Here is a 20,155-nt window from a genome sequence, read left to right as displayed (position 1 = left end):
CTGTCTATAAACCCATCTCTATACTCTACTCTATCTTCCTGTCTATAAACCCATCTCTATACTCTACTCTGCTATCTTCCTGTCTATAAACCCATCTCTATACTCTACCCTACTATATTCCTGTCTATAAACCCATATCTATACTCTACTCTGCTATCTTCCTGTCTATAAACCCATCTCTATACTCTACTCTGCTATCTTCCTGTCTATAAACCCATCTCTATACTCTACTCTGCTATCTTCCTGTCTATAAACCCATCTCTATACTCTACTCTGCTATCTTCCTGTCTATAAACCCATCTCTATACTCTACTCTGCTTTCTTTCTGTCTATAAACCCATCTCTATACTCTACTCTGCTTTCTTTCTGTCTATAAACCCATCTCTATACTCTACTCTACTACCTTCCTGTCTATAAACCCATCTCTATACTCTACTCTACTAGCTTCCGTCCATAAACCCATCTCTATACTCTACCCTACTATATTCCTGTCTATAAACCCATCTCTATACTCTACTCTACTACCTTCCTGTCTATAAACCCATCTCTATACTCTACTCTACTAGCTTCCGTCTATAAACCCATCTCTATACTCTACTCTACTAGCTTCCGTCCATAAACCCATCTCTATACTCTACCCTACTATATTCCTGTCTATAAACCCATCTCTATACTCTACTCTACTACCTTCCTGTCTATAAACCCATCTCTATACTCTACTCTACTAGCTTCCGTCTATAAACCCATCTCTATACTCTACTCTACTACCTTCCTGTCTATAAACCCATCTCTATACTCTACTCTACTAGCTTCCGTCTATAAACCCATCTCTATACTCTACCCTACTATATTCCTGTCTATAAACCCATCTCTATACTCTACTATATTCCTGTCTATAAACCCATCTCTATACTCTACTATCTTCCTGTTTATAAACCCATCTCTATACTCTACTCTACTATCTTCCTGTTTATAAACCCATCTCTATACTCTACTCTACTAGCTTCCGTCTATAAACCCATCTCTATACTCTACCCTACTATATTCCTGTCTATAAACCCATCTCTATACTCTACTATCTTCCTGTCTATAAACCCATCTCTATACTCTACTATCTTCCTGTCTATAAACCCATCTCTATACTCTACTCTGCTTTCTTCCTGTCTATAAACCCATCTCTATACTCTACCCTACTATATTCCTGTCTATAAACCCATCTCTATACTCTACTCTGCTATCTTCCTGTCTATAAACCCATCTCTATACTCTACTATCTTCCTGTCTATAAACCCATCTCTATACTCTACTCTGCTATTTTCCTGTCTATAAACCCATCTCTATACTCTACTCTGCTATCTTCCTGTCTATAAACCCATCTCTATACTCTACTCTACTACCTTCCTGTCTATAAACCCATCTCTATACTCTACTCTACTACCTTCCTGTCTATAAACCCATCTCTATACTCTACTCTACTAGCTTCCGTCTATAAACCCATCTCTATACTCTACCCTACTATATTCCTGTCTATAAACCCATCTCTATACTCTACTATATTCCTGTCTATAAACCCATCTCTATACTCTACTCTACTATCTTCCTGTTTATAAACCCATCTCTATACTCTACTCTGCTATCTTCCTGTCTATAAACCCATCTCTATACTCTACTCTGCTATCTTCCTGTCTATAAACCCATCTCTATACTCTACTCTACTACCTTCCTGTCTATAAACCCATCTCTATACTCTACTCTACTAGCTTCCGTCTATAAACCCATCTCTATACTCTACTCTACTAGCTTCCGTCTATAAACCCATCTCTATACTCTACTACCTTCCTGTCTATAAACCCATCTCTATACTCTACTCTACTATCTTCCTGTCTATAAACTCATCTCTATACTCTACTCTGCTATCTTCCTGTCTATAAACCCATCTCTATACTCTACTATCTTCCTGTCTATAAACCCATCTCTATACTCTGCTTTCTTCCTGTCTATAAACCCATCTCTATACTCTACTCTGCTATCTTCCTGTCTATAAACCCATCTCTATACTCTACTCTGCTTTCTTCCTGTCTATAAACCCATCTCTATACTCTGCTATCTTCCTGTCTATAAACCCATCTCTATACTCTACTATCTTCCTGTCTATAAACCCATCTCTATACTCTACTCTGCTTTCTTCCTGTCTATAAACCCATCTCTATACTCTACTCTGCTATCTTCCTGTCTATAAACCCATCTCTATACTCTACTCTGCTTTCTTCCTGTCTATAAACCCATCTCTATACTCTACTATCTTCCTGTCTATAAACCCATCTCTATACTCTACTCTGCTATTTTCCTGTCTATAAACCCATCTCTATACTCTACTCTGCTATCTTCCTGTCTATAAACCCATCTCTATACTCTACTCTACTATCTTCCTGTCTATAAACCCATCTCTATACTCTACTCTACTATCTTCCTGTCTATAAACCCATATCTATACTCTACTCTGCTTTCTTCCTGTCGAACAGAGTGAAAGCTTCGGAACGATTTTAAGAAGGAACATTTAAAACAAGTCATTGCACTGGCACACTTCCAATCAATGTTCACCAACCTTTCCGTCCGTCTGATGGGAGTTAGTCTTGTCCCGTGTAAGAACTTCCACCTTGCACGAAAAGTCCCTCTGCAGGTATTCGGTCAAGAATAGTTCGGATGATTTTATTCTTGTCTGTAAATAGAACGAGGCTTGCTTCATAACCATTGTAATTATATCAAAAATGTCCAGTTTACTGAGCAATATTTTTTTTCAGTAATGCAATCTTTCAAAATACTGGATGGTGAGAGGGACGCGATTCTACCTCATTAAAGACTCCTCAACTTTATAAGAATCCTAATAAACACCGTTTTATTGCTGGCTCGAACAGTTGCTTTTCTAAAGAAAGGTGAACAGCCCTGTAGTTACAATGTTGTGATCCATACGGCAGCGTACAATACATCGAAGATGAATTCGTGAGAATATAATTTTCTGAACATCTTTGTTGACTTTGATGACCAGACCTTCCAACTGACTAGTGGCATATCCATGGGAGCACACTGAGCCCCCTGTTGGAAACAGAGACCTTATGATGTCCTTCGGTCTCAGTTTTAGATAATTATATCGACCGATGGTCCAGTTGGTTCGATATTCAAGAAAAAGATTTACGGTCAACATCACGATCTGATTTGGAAGTATATCCTCGTTATGTGATGTAAAACCAGACGTTTCCATTGTTTGTTGATATACCTAGTGGTTCTAGGTTTCCCCTATTTAGCCTTGTTTCTCTGCCGCCCAGAGGCTAGGCCATCAATTTACGGTAAACGAAATTAAGGTCCATTCACCAATTAACGCTTCAAATTAAATTTGATCAAAACCCTTCATCCAAACTGAATTTTTTTGTAAACCGCTATTAGTCCTGGCGTACAGTTCTGTCCATCTGTCACAAGGGGAACTGGCCATAACTTTATGCGAAACCGAGCGTCCTTCACTCATCGATGCCCCGGACCAAAATTGACAAAGTTCTAAGTTCTGGACAAGTAAAGTTTCTTAAGAACACTTACAGGGGGAGATGGTGTAGTGACACAAGCTTAAGCTCACCAGTCCTTGGACCAGATGAGCTGAAAAACAAGAGATGCCAGAGGGATCTTGGCGCCCACCATTGAATGATCTTTATAGGTTCCATGTCAGATTGATCTTCTCTCTATTTTTCCCTTCCTCTTACTAATCTGTGTAATTTGAGAAACATCCCTCCGGTACTTTTCAAACAATAGGGAACCTGTATATGAAATTTGAGATTTACAATAATGGCTGTCTGTTGGCCATGTTGTTTTCAGATTGGTCCCGAAATGCAATACGAGGGGCCAAGGGGAACCTACATATGAAATTTGAGAAAGATTCCTTCAGTACTTTCTGAGAAATAGCGATAAAAAACTTCAATTGTTAAAATCCAAGATAGCTGCCTGTCGGCCATGTTGTTTTCCGACTGGTCCCGAAATAAAATATGCATAGCCAAGGATCAAGGGCAACCTACATATGACATTTGAGAAAGATCCCTTCAGTACTTTCTGAGAAATAGCGATACCAAATTTCAATTGTTAAAATCCAAGATAGCTGCCTCTCGGCCATGTTGTTTTCCTACTGGTCCCAAAATAAAATATGCATTAGTCAAGGATCAAGGGCAACCTACATATGACATTTGAGAAAGATCCCTTTAGTACTTTCTGCGAAATAGCGATAACAATAATTGTTTATGGACGGACGGACGACGGACGCAGGGCGATTTGAAAATGATGATGGTGGGCTAAAAAAACAAAAATAAAACTGTTATATAGTACTAATGAGTGATTTTTCTTAGCATGACTGTTAAAATATCCAGGTGATTGACTGCGCCTTTTGTTATGCTTAATATACATGTGCAAAGTTCATGATATCTGTATGCTTCTTGAATGATTAATTGTTTCACATATCCCCTCATCTCCTCAGAAACTTTTTTTATAGTAAGATCAGGGTATGCTGCACTCCAGCCGTGGGTATACAGTGCTTTACAAAATCCGCAAATTTTCATAGAAAAGCTAGACGTTCTAATATTCTATCGATAAGTGTAATGCATGAATAGTAAGGATTACAAATAACATCAAACACTATTGTTTGGCTAGACATTTTAATAATCTATTGACAATTGTTATGCATGAATAGTAAGAATTACAAATAACATCCAACAATAGAGACCTCAGTAACCTCAACATATATGTCATGGAAACACTGAGGTTTTTTCTCCCAAATCAATCTCGTGGTTCATATTTATCACTTAATTGTTCTGCTGTATAGAGAACACCTTGAATAGAGTAAGACAATTATTACTAATGAACAAATAGACCCTGCTCTTAAAAAACGTAATATATAACACATTTCATTAAATACATAATTTAATATTGAGAATATAATATTGTTTTCGTGTAAATCCTTTTCGAGCAAATTAATTCATACGTCTACATGTACTTTATTTCGAAAATCATGTCGATTTTTATTCACCAATATCTATTAATTCACAATTCAGAGAATGTTTTCTGATTTTGAAAGTAAGTGCACATCGTGAGAAATTTAGGGCGTTTACTCACAAAAAAAAATGAAAATTTTTAGGGTAGGCTTTTGGTATATTACACAGGAAGTTTTAAATTCTCACAGTGATGGCCTAGAAATATGCCCGACAAAGAATCTTCTGTAGTAGGATAATCTGAAAAAGACTCATCCAGAATTACCACGAAAATAAGTTAATTATGGTATGTAATCATATAGCAATTAGATTAACAAAGATAGGACAATTCTCTTTGTAAATGGTTGCAATTATGAGCTAGTGAGACTTGTATAGATGTGGAAAGGCCCACTTTACCCATACCAGCAAAAAAATCACAACCTCTATCGAACACATTTGTCACCAGACCATTTCCGCCATGATTCTCACTGTAACACAGTTATAGTGTTGACTAGAAACATGCAATCTAAAGCATTTGAAACAAAGTTTAAATACACTATAAAAGCAAGAAATAAACTACACAACCTAGAAAATATTTAATTAGGAAAACGGATAGGATAGTACTTCAGTATCTTGTGAGTTATTACGATCACATAGCAAAACAATACATAGTTATGGTAACATATAATCAATTGATAGTCCAGCCCAAATTAGGGTGACGTATTTAACTAAAGTACTTTGACATATAAAACAAACTAAAATAGCACGTTTTAGGTTAATTAACATGTATAGCTTATGACAAAGTGTCTGATCAGATATAGAACAGTATTGTTTAATGCAACTTAATAACACTGGCGAAGTAATGAATAAAAAAAGTCCCATTTTAGTTTCAAGTAATCTCCCTTTAGTTTCGAGTAACCTCCCTTTAGTTTAGAGTAATCTCCCTTTAGTTTAGATTAATCTCCCTTCCGTAAAGAGTAATTCCCATTCAGTATAGAGTATCCAGTTAAGTGAATTCACCAACAGTGCATAAACTTAAATTAACAGCTTTACTTTGTTTTACTCACAGAAACAAACGTTTTGGTGATTTTCTAAACGATTTTTGTCAATATCTAAATGGTACTAGGGGTATATATATTGCTAAGATAAACTTACATTAGCATATAAAGAACAAAATATCACTAGTAGATCTACTAATAGATTTTATTTAGCATGTGAAATTATTAACAGTAAAACTAAAATGTAAAACATGAAATGGATTTGGCGGGATATCAACCTTCAACTACTCTTAGACTAGTTAAATACAACGAAACAAAAAAAGGCAAATTTGGAAGCAATAAACCTGACAAAGCAGCTATAAGAAGCACAACTAATGCATGAACACATAGCTCACTGTATAAGCATACAAGTATAGAACACAATACAGTACCAAAGCAATTAAAACCACCCAAAACAACACCCACCATCACAATCACAGTCCCTGGAACATTCCACCCCAAACAACACCCATCATCACAATCACAGTCCCTGGGACATTCCACTCCAAACAACACCCATCATCACAATCACAGTCCCTGGGACATTCCACTCCAAACAACACCCATCATCACAATCACAGTCCCTGGAACATTCGACTCCAAAAGCAAGAATCAAAAGTGACAATGAATATAACACACAAATAACTGTTCTTTGTCTAGTATAAAAAGCAGTCCCTTTTGTAGGTATCAAACAACCTGTACCAAAGCAAAAGAAAAAGCAGATGAGGTGTGAACAGGAGGATTCTTGAGTGTCTGAAATAGGATGGTGTGTAGCACCAAGGGATGTTAGTACCATGATCGCAGGAATGACAGTTGTAGCAATGTATCTACCAGGGGATGTTAGTACCATGATGATGACAGTTGTAGCAATGTGTCTACCAGGGGATGTTAGTACCATGATGATGACAGTTGTAGCAATGTATCTACCAGGGGATGTTAGTACCATGATGACAGTTGTAGCAATGTGTCTACCAGGGGATGTTAGTACCATGATGACAGTTGTAGCAATGTGTCTACCAGGGGATGTTAGTACCATGATGATGACAGTTGTAGCAATGTGTCTACCAGGGGATGTTAGTACCATGATGATGACAGTTGTAGCAATGTATCTACCAGGGGATGTTAGTACCATGATCGCAGGGATGACAGTTGTAGCAATGTATCTACCAGGAAGCATACCCATGATGACAAGTCTAGCAAGTCTACCTGGGATTAACTCCAATAAGACCATTACAATCAGTGTCACCAGGGATTATCAGTACCCATGATGATGACAGTTGAGAATGTACTACCAAGGGAGAGTCCAGAATCAAGAATGACAGTTGTAAGTGTACACCAGGATGTAGTACATGTATGACATTGTACAGTATTACCAGGAGTTAGTACCATGTATGATCAATGTACAGTACTTACCAGGATGTATACAGAAGCAGATGACATGAGAAATGTGTACCAGGGGATGTCTAGTATCCTGATGATGATGACGTTGCTGTAGCTACCAGGGATGTTAGTACCATGATCGCAGGGATGACTGTTGTAGAAATGTGTCTACCAGGGGATGTTAGTACCATGATGATGACAGTTGTAGAAATGTGTCTACCAGGGGATGTTAGTACCATGATCGCAGGGATGACAGTTGTAGAAATGTGTCTACCAGGGGATGTTAGTACCATGATCGCAGGGATGACAGTTGTAGCAATGTATCTACCAGGGGATGTTGGTACCATGATGATGACAGTTGTAGAAATGTATCTACCAGGGGATGTTGGTACCATGATGATGACAGTTGTAGAAATGTGTCTACCAGGGGATGTTAGTACCATGATGATGACAGTTGTAGAAATGTGTCTACCAGGGGATGTTAGTACCATGATGATGACAGTTGTAGAAATGTATCTACCAGGGGATGTATGTACCATGATGATGACAGTTGTAGAAATATGTCTACCAGGGGATGTTAGTACCATGATGATGACAGTTGTAGAAATGTATCTACCAGGGGATGTATGTACCATGATGATGACAGTTGTAGAAATATGTCTACCAGAGGATGTTAGTACCATGATGATGACAGTTGTAGAAATGTATCTACCAGGGGATGTATGTACCATGATGATGACAGTTGTAGCAATGTGTCTACCAGGGGATGTTAGTACCATGATGATGACAGTTGTAGAAATGTGTCTACCAGGGGATGTTAGTACCATGATGATGACAGTTGTAGCAATGTATCTACCAGGGGATGTTAGTACCATGATGATGACAGTTGTAGCAATGTATCTACCAGGGGATGTTAGTACCATGATAATGACAGTTGTAGAAATGTATCTACCAGGGGATGTTAGTACCATGATAATGACAGTTGTAGAAATGTATCTACCAGGGGATGTTAGTACCATGATAATGACAGTTGTAGAAATATGTCTACCAGGGGATGTTAGTACCATGATAATGACAGTTGTAGAAATGTATCTACCAGGGGATGTTAGTACCATGATGATGACAGTTGTAGAAATATGTCTACCAGGGGATGTTAGTACCATGATGATGACAGTTGTAGAAATGTGTCTACCAGGGGATGTTAGTACCATGATGATGACAGTTGTAGCAATGTATCTACCAGGGGATGTTAGTACCATGATCGCAGGAATGACTGACCAAGGGATACTTGTGCGAAAGTATAAACAATGAATGTGAAGGTACTTACTGTATCTTGTTCTAACATATGATGACAACTCTAACATATGATGACAACTCTAACATATGATTTGTGACAATACTTAGGTCTGAAACACATAAGGATGTTTATGTAGCTTGCCCTGTATATAAAAGTTGCAGTGATTTGGTCTGTCAGTTCCAATTAATGAATGTTGATGTCTCCAAGTACATTTGTGCCATGATAAGATTCTGTAGGGGCTAGCGATAGATTATTTTCTATGATATGAAACCTCCAATCCATGTGGTTGTTTTGAGCTCCATTCCATGTGGTTGTTTTGAGCTCCATTCCATGTGGTTGTTTTGAGCTCCATTCCATGTGGTTGTTTTGAGCTCCATTCTATGTGGTTGTTTTGAGCTCCATTCCATGTGGTTGTTTTGAGCTCCATTCCATGTGGTTGTTTTGAGCTTCACTCCATGTGGTTGTTTTGAGCTTCACTCCATGTGGTTGTTTTGAGCCCAGTTACTGTAATAGCTAAGTCACAAGATATATTTGTGCCATGGTATAAAATCTGAATTTCCAGGAATGTTTTGTGCCAATGTATGATAGCTGAAGCTTTGAGATAATAAACTGTAATATATGCCAAAATGAAATTCTGTGACAATTGTACTACATACAAAAAATGACAGCTCATATTTGTCATTTGAAAAAATGTTTTAACAGTATTAAAGTACATGTTTATCTAATGCTTATTGTTAATAGATCTCAACAAATTCTCAACAAGTTCAAACAACAAACATGAATGTTCACGAGTAATAAAAACCAACATATTAATAATAGCATGATTGTATCAAATTTAACTTTCACATTGTCATTACGTGTAAAATACACAAACATTGGTAAATAAATTATCATAGTAAGAGACACCGACTGTTATCAAACATTAACAGCACGGCAGTATAATCACCTGATTTCAGCAGATCAACCTGATACTAACCATGATCTGTTTGAATCAGAGAAATGTTGAAATCACAAACATAAATGTACTATTTAATTTTTGTTATCAGAATCAAAAATTTTAAATCTATTTTTGGAAGTTAAATTAATATTTAAGCATATTTACTGTATAGAATACCTTCTCAATATCAACATGAACTCATCAGCCTTAACAGTCACCAGAGTACTGATATATTTCAGATAATTAAATTTTGGTTGTGTCCATTGTGTCCCTTTGGGTTTCATCTTGGCCATTATGTGCATACCATCAACCTATGATCCTATACTGATAATTCTTACCTTGGTTATTATTATTTCCAATGGCGATTCACAAATGATGCTCAAAATATAATGATAAACTATAGTCGTGGTTCTACATCAAAATTGGTTCAAAGGTTTTTGTGAAGAGAACAAAAATGTAAAGTGTTTATTTATGGATGGATAATGCACAACAGCAGACAAAAGGCGCTTGCAATTGTGACAATTTAGTTTGTGACTTAATGAATTAAGTATAGTTACAACAGTATTGACTATAAGGCCTTTTTATTTGACGACCCTTTCGAAAACTGGTATGACTGTCCACACTGAACTAAAGTCTGAACTTTTAACAAAACAGATGGAGTTTCCTATTATTTCCTACTGTCTGTATGTACATTTTCTCTAACAACAAACCCCCACCTATGTCACTGTGAAATCAACAAAATATTTACAAAACTGTCCACTAATTACAGATACCAAAATATTGGTTTGTCAATCATTGAAATCTGAGTCAAATTATTTCAGAAGATCTACCAGTACGGTACCAGTAATAACAACAACAAATCAGGACAAGTCTGGCCAAATTCATATACAGCTAATCTACCAAGACATGTCTGCTTTGGTACATACTGGCCAGTTATAGAGGAGAATGTTTTAAAGTAAAAATGACTATATCAACACGGTGGGTTACTAATATAGTTAATGTACATTGAATTTCTTAGAAGGACAACAATTTTCACTCGATTACCATCATCACAATCATGGGCCCAGATAATGTCAATCCAACTGTGATACTTAATATTGCTGTTAATCCATGTAATATGCTATATATTATGTGCAATATAATTCTACAGTAAAATAGTTCACCCCAAACCACACATCATCCTCTGTCATTTTATGTACATTCAGTACATCCAGCAATAACATTCTTCAACACCAAGGCCGTTTTCGTTTTTGCGGTCCAAACGTTAGACCACTTTGACTGGTGTTGTTCATTCATGAAATAAAGATGGACCTGGCAATTTTATTTTGTTTTCAGATGAGCCTTGACAAAGACTTCCAAGGCCTGTATTAACATTTGCAGGTCTGTCAAGATATATGTTTGAAATATTACATTCAAAAACTGACGAACCGGTTTGTCTGTATAAACGAACAGGCCCCTAGTATTCTAAACAGGCTCTGAAGATAATGCTCCTAGGTTATTGTTAGGGTTTCTGGAGTACCTGGCCTCACATAGGCCACTCAGAAGTTAAACACCATCTTTTACCTCTGACAAGCCCACTCATTAGTTATACTGACTACAGCTAAGAGTCTGGGCACTTCCTGTAAATAGGGCACATATAGGAGTAAGCTTGGTACTTGTATAATGTATGATGGCTACACTCCTGGGCATATCAGTGGTATGTTATGGTAACGCAGCAGAGAACACTGTAAATCTCGGATTGAATTGAGTAAAAAAGTACATTAAGGAAGAAACACTGTGTAACAAGCATACTGGGTATAGCTATAGCAAAACATGTCCCCTATCGGCCCTGCTAAAAATAGTAACAGTGACCTTGATCCAAAAATCCTGAAACCTGATCTTATTCGATATAATGTGGTCCTTTATCATTGTGTGAAGGTTGATCAAAATCCGGTAAGGAATGAAGTTGCTGGAGCGCTAACAACCCCCCCCCCAAGTGTTTCGCTAGTAGGTGACTAATAATTATACATATTTACATAGTTGACAAATTCTTTCATTAAGTTGAAGTTCACATACCATGGTTGTAATGACACTGTACAATAGAATCTATTATTGTATAATGATTGTATTGCTTGTAATGGAATGTAGGTTTGTTACAATGGAATCACTCACTGGTTTTAGTTTGTGAAATTACCATATACTATTACCTCCATAATAATGGGTATCACTATATCAAAATGACCAGTATAGCATACAGTATAAAATTAAAGTTAATTCAAATTGATATACAGATATATGTTATATATACATCTATTATGCAATTAAGTATAAAAATGACAAGAAAAATCTGCATAACAGAGTACTTTAATTGCTTTGCTGCTTTTGGCCATTGACCAAATGGTTCAATCTTGCGTTTTCATAGATATATTGACAGATGAAAACAGATATCAAATATCTGTCTATCCTCAATACTTCAGGGTGATGAAAACATATATTAAATATCTGTCGATCCTCGATACTCCAGGGGTTACACTCACTCTGGCTCTCTCCATCAAAAGTAAACGGAACTCCTGGAGTATCCTGGAGTATCAAGGACATGATGTATATCATTCTTACATTACCAAAGTCATTATGCATCAACAAGGAGGGAAAATATAAAAAAGAAATAATAAAATTATATATTGCATACTTAATAAAGAATGGCACAACAAAACAAAACAAAAATATTCACAAGATTAGTCTCATTGTAAAAGGGAAGAAAAACAAACAGTTCTACTGTGAAAGTGAAAATTTGTGCAGCATGATTTAGTTTTTTTTTTTTTTTTTTTTTTTTTACATTATATGGATATTGCAATACAAAGGAAATATAGGAAATATATACACAACACAATTTACACCACCAAATCATATGGAATGTCAATCATACTTGGTAACTAATGATTTTATGCAATGTAAATCACTCTGATTTCACGAATACTTATTTTGCGAACTTATCTTTTCAGACATATTTGCGAAAACATGATTTCACAAGCTCTGATCTAAAAATAACTTTTAATTCACGAATGATGAGCTATTAAGAGTCATGAACTCTGCAAGATTCCTATATTGGTAACTGATAGCTTGGTCGCCGTCCAATGGTGTTAACTTTGTACAAACAAGATTCCTATATTGGTAACTGATAGCTTGGTCGCCGTCCAAAGGTGTTAACTTTGTACAAACAAGATTCCTATATTGGTAACTGATAGCTTGGTCGCCGTCCAAAGGTGTTAACTTTGTACAAACAAGATTCCTATATTGGTAACCGATAGCTTGGTCGCCGTCCAATGGTGTTAACTTTGTACAAACAAGATTCCTATATTGGTAACCGATAGCTTGGTCGCCGTCCAAAGGTGTTAACTTTGTACAAACAAGATACCTATATTGGTAACTGATAGCTTGGTCGCCGTCCAAAGGTGTTAACTTTGTACAAACAATCACAATGTCTTTGATTTTGTGATTTACTCTCCTCGCATAATAATGCGAAAATTAATCCCACATAAAACATAAGTGATTTACAGTAACATTTGGCCATATAACCAGGAAATATGTAGTTTCCTTATTATATTTAATTACACAATACAGACACATATGATAGGTCTGTCATTAGTGCCATGAAAATACATTTCAGCAATACTAATAACAAATTACAAGCTAATTTCCATGCCAAGACTAGTTTACTGTGTCAAAATGTAAATATTCACGCACCAAAATCTGCACTTTTACAGTAGACGCATCATCAACAAAAAATAAAACATGCAAAGTATCACAACACATTTCCCTGTGTACAGATAATCTAGACAAAATGTTTTCACTGTATCATACCTCAAAACTGAAGAGATATGGATTTCTATTGTGAGCAAATTCCAAAAAAATTAGGGAAACAGAACAGTATTTGAGTAAAAAATGACAACTGCATTAATTAATCCTTGTTATAACATTTGTTCAGAGAAATTTTGGCAGTCTTTGAATGTTTGGCAATATCCTGAATGAGACAATATAAGAAATTGTTTTAAGAAATGTAATAGGGGTATGGAGATATTTAAGAATTGACATAAGGTTGTACTGTATTATATATAATGCTTTATATATTTGAGCACTGTAACACATGACTATTTATATGACATATTGTCATTATCAATTTAACATTAGTTAAATATCTATAAAACACTGTATTTTACTCAATACTTTGTTAATTTCAATGAATATACAAACAATAATAGGTTCACAACTGACGGATTCAATCTAATACATTTATAATCATATAGCTGATTGAGATCTGGTACTCTTTTACAACCATGAACTTAGACTGTAACAAACCTAGATTGTAAGTGTCTATCTTCATCTACACAGCATCTGTCTGTGTAATCATCTACACAATATCTGTCTGTGTAATCATCTACACAATATCTGTGTTATCATCTACACAGCGTCTGTCTGTCTGTGTAATCATCTACACAATATCTGTCTGTGTAATCATCTACACAATATCTGTGTTAGCATCTACACAGCATCTGTCTGTGTAATCATCTACACAATATCTGTGTTATCATCTACACAGCATCTGTCTGTGTAATCATCTACACAATATCTGTGTTATCATCTACACAGCGTCTGTCTGTCTGTGTAATCATCTACACAATATCTGTGTTATCATCTACACAGCATCTGTCTGTGTAATCATCTACACAATATCTGTCTGTGTAATCATCTACACAATATCTGTTTGTGTAATCATCTACACAATATCTGTCTGTGTAATCATCTACACAATATCTGTGTGTGTAATCATCTACACAATATCTGTGTTATCATCTACACAGCATCTGTCTGTGTAATCATCTACACAGCGTCTGTCTGTGTAATCATCTACACAATATCTGTGTTATCATCTACACAGCGTCTGTCTGTCTGTGTAATTATCTACACAGCATCTGTCTGTCTGTGTAATCATCTACACAATATCTGTCTGTGTAATCATCTACACAATATCTGTGTTATCATCTACACAGCGTCTGTCTGTCTGTCTGTGTAATTATCTACACAACATCTGTCTGTCTGTGTAATTATCTACATAGCATCTGTCTGTGTAATTATCTACACAGCATCTGTCTGTGTAATTATCTACATAGCATCTGTCTGTCTGTGTAATTATCTACACAGCATCTGTCTGTGTAATTATCTACACAGCGTCTGTCTGTCTGTGTAATTATCTACACAGCGTCCGTCTGTGTTATCATCTACACAGCATCTGTCTGTCTGTGTAATTATCTACACAACATATGTCTGTCTGTGTAATTATCTACACAACATCTGTCTGTCTGTGTAATTATCTACACAGCGTCTAGCTGTGTTATCATCTACACAGCTTCTGTCTGTCTGTGTAATTATCTACACAACATCTGTCTGTCTAATTATCTACACAACATCTGTCTGTCTGTGTAATCATCTACACAACATCTGTCTGTGTAATTATCTACACAGCATCTGTCTGTCTGTGTAATTATCTACACAACATATGTCTGTCTGTGTAATTATGTACACAACATCTGTCTGTCTGTGTAATTATCTACACAGCGTCTGTCTGTGTTATCATCACAGCGTCTGTCTGTTTAATTATCTACACAGTGTCTGTCTGTCTGTGTAATTATGTACACAACATCTGTCTGTTTAATTATGTACACAGTGTCTGTAAGTGTAATTATGTACACAGCGTCTGTCTGTCTGTTTAATTATGTACACAACATCTGTCTGTTTAATTATCCACACAGCGTCTGTAGGTGTAATTATGTACACAGCGTCTGTCTGTCTGTTTAATTATGTACACAGCGTCTGTCTGTTTAATTATGTACACAGCGTCTGTAGGTGTAATAATCAATATGATGATGTGACTAAAGATTAGAAGGCTACTTATGTACCATATCAAAACAAGAAACAGGTGTTAAACGTTCAGACTAATATGCTATTATATCTACTCTACAAAAATAGCTTTTAAGGTCACATAAGCTTTGTGTGTAACCTACTCATATAGAATGAGAGGCCGCTGATTGGCCAATGTATTATCAGACAATATTGTGCTGACTACGACAAGGTATCCATCATAAATTTCTTGCTGTGTAATTCTCTAGCATGTTAGAGCATGTAAAGGTATGATCCACCACACCTGAGTGTAGGTATGATCCACCCCACCTGTGTATAGGTATGATCCACCCCACCTGTGTATAGGTATGATCCACCACACCTGAGTGACAGTATGATCCACCCCACCTGTGTATAGGTATGATCCACCACACCTGAGTGTAGGTATGATCCACCACACCTGAGTGACAGTATGATCCACCACACCTGTGTATAGGTATGATCCACCACACCTGTGTATAGGTATGATCCACCACACCTGGGTATAGGTATGATCCACCACACCTGTGTATAGGTATGATCCACCACACCTGAGTGTAGGTATGATCCACCACACCTGAGTGACAGTATGATCCACCACACCTGTGTATAGGTATGATCCACCACACCTGTGTATAGGTATGACCCACCACACCTGAGTGTAGGTATCATCCACCACACCTGTGTGTAGATATGATCCACCACACCTGTGTGTAGGTATGATCCACCACACCTGGGTGTAGGTATGATCCACCACACCTGGGTATAGGTATGATCCACCACACCTGTGTATAGGTATGATCCACCACACCTGAGTGATAGTATGATCCACCACACCTGTGTAGATATGATCCACCACACCTGTGTATAGGTATGATCCACCACACATGTGTGAAGGTACTACATTTTGTAACTAGGCTGTTTCTGTTATCTGGGATAGTGTAGAAACAAGTGGTCAGCAGTTTCACTGACAACCAGACCTTTTATCTGACAACCAGACCTTTTATCTGACAACCAGACCTTTTATCTGACAACCAGACCTTTTATCTGAAAACCAGACCTTTTTATGCCTGGGATACATCTAAATTTATATCTGCCTTTTTGTTCCTGTACTTTTAGTTTAAGTCTCAAAATCATTAAGATTTTAAATATTTCAATTGGGTTCCACTCCAAACAAGTGTATATGGAAAACAATAATGATACCAGACAATGAAATGGAATTCTTAATTTGAGAAACCCTCTATAAGTAAGTGTTCACACTCTATGGAAGATAGGTTATTCAGACGTTTGTCTCCTTTTTGACAGGGGCTGTATTATTGCTGCTGGACAGTGATATGGATGACGGTGTTGACCTTGAACTTGGCCTTTTGGTCGGGGTAGGCTTAGGGGTCCTCTTTCTGGGAGGTGGAATGGGGGCTTCAATTTGTTCACAGTCCTCAGTGTCAGGCGGGGGAACGTTGATGCCCATAGAATTCAGTATGTTGGAGGCAGGGCCAGCCAGACCCTGCTGTGCTCCAATGGACTCCAGCATATTCTTTACAGTATTTACGTCAATGTTGACCGGCTGGAAATCATCATCCTCATCCTCAATATCCTTGTTAGTGTCCTTTGCATTGCTTGATGGCTTGTTCGGCTTCAAAATAAACACAAAGTCATCATAAAGTGTATAAATAATATAGGTATGCCAAGAAAATTTTATTTAAATACTTCGCAAATTAATTCTTTCTTCAGTTAAACCTATTTCAATGGATACAGTTTTTATGCTAATTCTTGAGGTATACAGTGCTTATATGGAACCTTCCTGAAGGATCCTGATGATGAATTATAAAACATACACGGCTTAGTCCTCTCCATAGTTCCCTTCCCTGAACAAGATATATATATACATACCTGTGTACTATTTGTTGTTTGTGGTTCTCTCTCAAAACTTTTCCCCACATTGGATGGAGCCAGTTCCCGGTCCATCATGTCCATGTAATCTTTTACTGTCGGCACAGAAGCCTTAGGTTTATGTTTGGATGGCTTCCCACTTGGAGGCTGGTCATCAAAATCCCCATCTGAGTCTTCCCAGCCGTACTCGCTCATATCTGAGCTGGACGCACTGTCGTTGTCGTCAAATTCTGTAACAGAATATCACACACTTAATGGTCAGTATCCTATGTCAGTCCAATTTCTGTATCAATAAACTTATCCAACCCTGATAAACCCACAGGATCCCACCTGTTAGTATCCAACCCTGATAAACCCATAGGATCCCACCTGTTAGTATCCAACCCTGATAAACCCATAGGATCTCACCTGTTAGTATCCAACCCTGATAAACCCACAGGATCCCACCTGTTAGTATCCAACCCTGATCAACCCATAGGATCCCACCTGTTAGTATCCAACCCTGATAAACCCATAGGATCCCACCTGTTAGTATCCAACCCTGATAAACCCATAAGATCCCACCTGTTAGTATCCAACCCTGATAAACCCATAGGATCCCACCTGTTAGTATCCAACCCTGATAAACCCATAGGATCCCACCTGTTAGTATCCAACCCTGATAAACCCATATAATCCCACCTGTTAGTATCCAACCCTGATAAACCCATAGGATCCCACCTGTTAGTATCCAACCCTGATAAACCCATAGGATCCCACCTGTTAGTATCCAACCCTGATAAACCCATAGGATCCCACCTGTTAGTATCCAACCCTGATAAACCCATAGGATCCCACCTGTTAGTATATAACCCTGATCAACCCATAGGATCCCACCTGTTAGTATCCAACCCTGATAAACCCATAGGATCCCACCTGTTAGTATCCAACCCTGATAAACCCATAGGATCCCACCTGCAAGTATCCAACCCTGATTAACCAATAGGATCCCACCTTTTAGTACACAACCCTGATAAACCCATAGGATCCCACCTGTTAGTATCCAACCCTGAGAAACCCATAGGATCCCACCTGTAAATATCCAACCCTGATAAACCCATAGGATCCCACCTGTTAGTATCCAACCCTGATAAACCCATAGGATCCCACCTGTTAGTATCCAACCCTGATAAACCCATAGGATCTCACCTGTTAGTATCCAACCCTGATAAACCCATAGGATCCCACCTGTTAGTATCCAACCCTGATAAACCCATAGGATCTCACCTGTTAGTATCCAACCCTGATAAACCTATAGGATCCCACCTGTTAGTATCCAACCCTGATAAACCCATAGGATCCCACCTGTTAGTATCCAACCCTGATAAACCCATAGGATCCCACCTGTTAGTATCCAACCCTGATAAACCCATAGGATCCCACCTGTTAGTATCCAACCCTGATAAACCCATAGGATCCCACCTGTTAGTATCCAACCCTGATAAACCCATAGGATCCCACCTGTTAGTATCCAACCCTGATAAACCCATAGGATCCCACCTGTTAGTATCCAACCCTGATAAACCCATAGGATCTCACCTGTTAGTATCCAACCCTGATAAACCCATAGGATCCCATCTGTTAGTATCCAACCCTGATAAACCCATAGGATCCCACCTGTTAGTATCCAACCCTGATAAACCCATAGGATCCCACCTGTTAGTATATAACCCTGATAAACCCATAGGATCCCACTGGTTAGTATCCAACCCTGATAAACCCATAGGATCCCACCTGTAAGTATCCAACCCTGATAAACCCATAGGATCCCACCTGTTAGTATCCAACCCTGATAAACCCATAGGATCTCACCTGTTAGTATCCAACCCTGAGAAACCCATAGGATCCCACCTGTTAGTATCCAACCCTGATAAACCCATAGGATCCCACCTGTTAGTATCCAACCCTGATAAACCCATAGGATCTCACCTGTTAGTATCCAACCCTGATAAACCCATAGGATCCCACCTGTTAGTATCCAACCCTGATAAACCCATAGGATCTCACCTGTTAGTATCCAACCCTGATAAACCTATAGGATCCCACCTGTTAGTATCCAACCCTGATAAACCCATAGGATCCCACCTGTTAGTATCCAACCCTGATAAACCCATAGGATCCCACCTGTTAGTATCCAACCCTGATAAACCCATATAATCCCACCTGTTAGTATCCAACCCTGATAAACCCATAGGATCCCACCTGTTAGTATCCAACCCTGATAAACCCATAGGATCCCACCTGTTAGTATCCAACCCTGATAAACCCATAGGATCCCACCTGTTAGTATCCAACCCTGATAAACCCATAGGATCTCACCTGTTAGTATCCAACCCTGATAAACCCATAGGATCCCACCTGTTAGTATCCAACCCTGATAAACCCATAGGATCCCACCTGTTAGTATCCAACCCTGATAAACCCATAGGATCCCACCTGTTAGTATATAACCCTGATAAACCCATAGGATCCCACTGGTTAGTATCCAACCCTGATAAACCCATAGGATCCCACCTGTAAGTATCCAACCCTGATAAACCCATAGGATCCCACCTGTTAGTATCCAACCCTGATAAACCCATAGGATCTCACCTGTTAGTATCCAACCCTGATAAACCTATAGGATCCCACCTGTTAGTATCCAACCCTGATAAACCCATAG

The 20,155-nt window shown here is 37.9% G+C and overlaps 2 protein-coding genes across 5 annotated transcripts in view; one reads left to right on the top strand and one right to left on the bottom strand.

Annotated features, from left to right (window-relative positions):
* Positions 1–4,677: 4,677 nt before the first annotated feature.
* Positions 4,678–8,728, top strand: LOC117337345. Its single transcript, XM_033898322.1, has 2 exons — positions 4,678–7,207; positions 7,593–8,728. Exons 1-2 carry the CDS (start codon positions 6,832–6,834, stop codon positions 8,726–8,728), a joined length of 1,512 nt encoding a protein of 503 aa, XP_033754213.1. The 5' UTR covers positions 4,678–6,831.
* A 3,247-nt stretch (positions 8,729–11,975) lies between these two features.
* LOC117329436 (protein ecdysoneless homolog) overlaps positions 11,976–20,155 on the bottom strand; it is a 43,600-nt gene continuing 35,420 nt past the window's right edge. For 2 of the 4 annotated variants that reach the window (XM_033887395.1, XM_033887378.1), the window contains exons 13-14: positions 17,455–17,684; positions 11,976–17,197 (exon numbers count right to left, since the gene is read on the bottom strand). In XM_033887395.1, coding sequence (XP_033743286.1) covers positions 16,844–17,197; positions 17,455–17,684 — 584 coding nt within the window. In that variant the 3' untranslated portion in view covers positions 11,976–16,843. The remainder of the gene's footprint in view (positions 17,198–17,454; positions 17,685–20,155) is intronic. The other 2 variants (XR_004533198.1, XR_004533199.1) reach the window with 2 other exon arrangements.

The sequence above is a fragment of the Pecten maximus genome, chromosome 1, assembly GCF_902652985.1.
Source record: "Pecten maximus chromosome 1, xPecMax1.1, whole genome shotgun sequence".
Lineage (NCBI taxonomy): Eukaryota > Metazoa > Mollusca > Bivalvia > Pectinida > Pectinidae > Pecten > Pecten maximus.
This window is presented reverse-complemented; position numbering and strand designations above follow the sequence as displayed.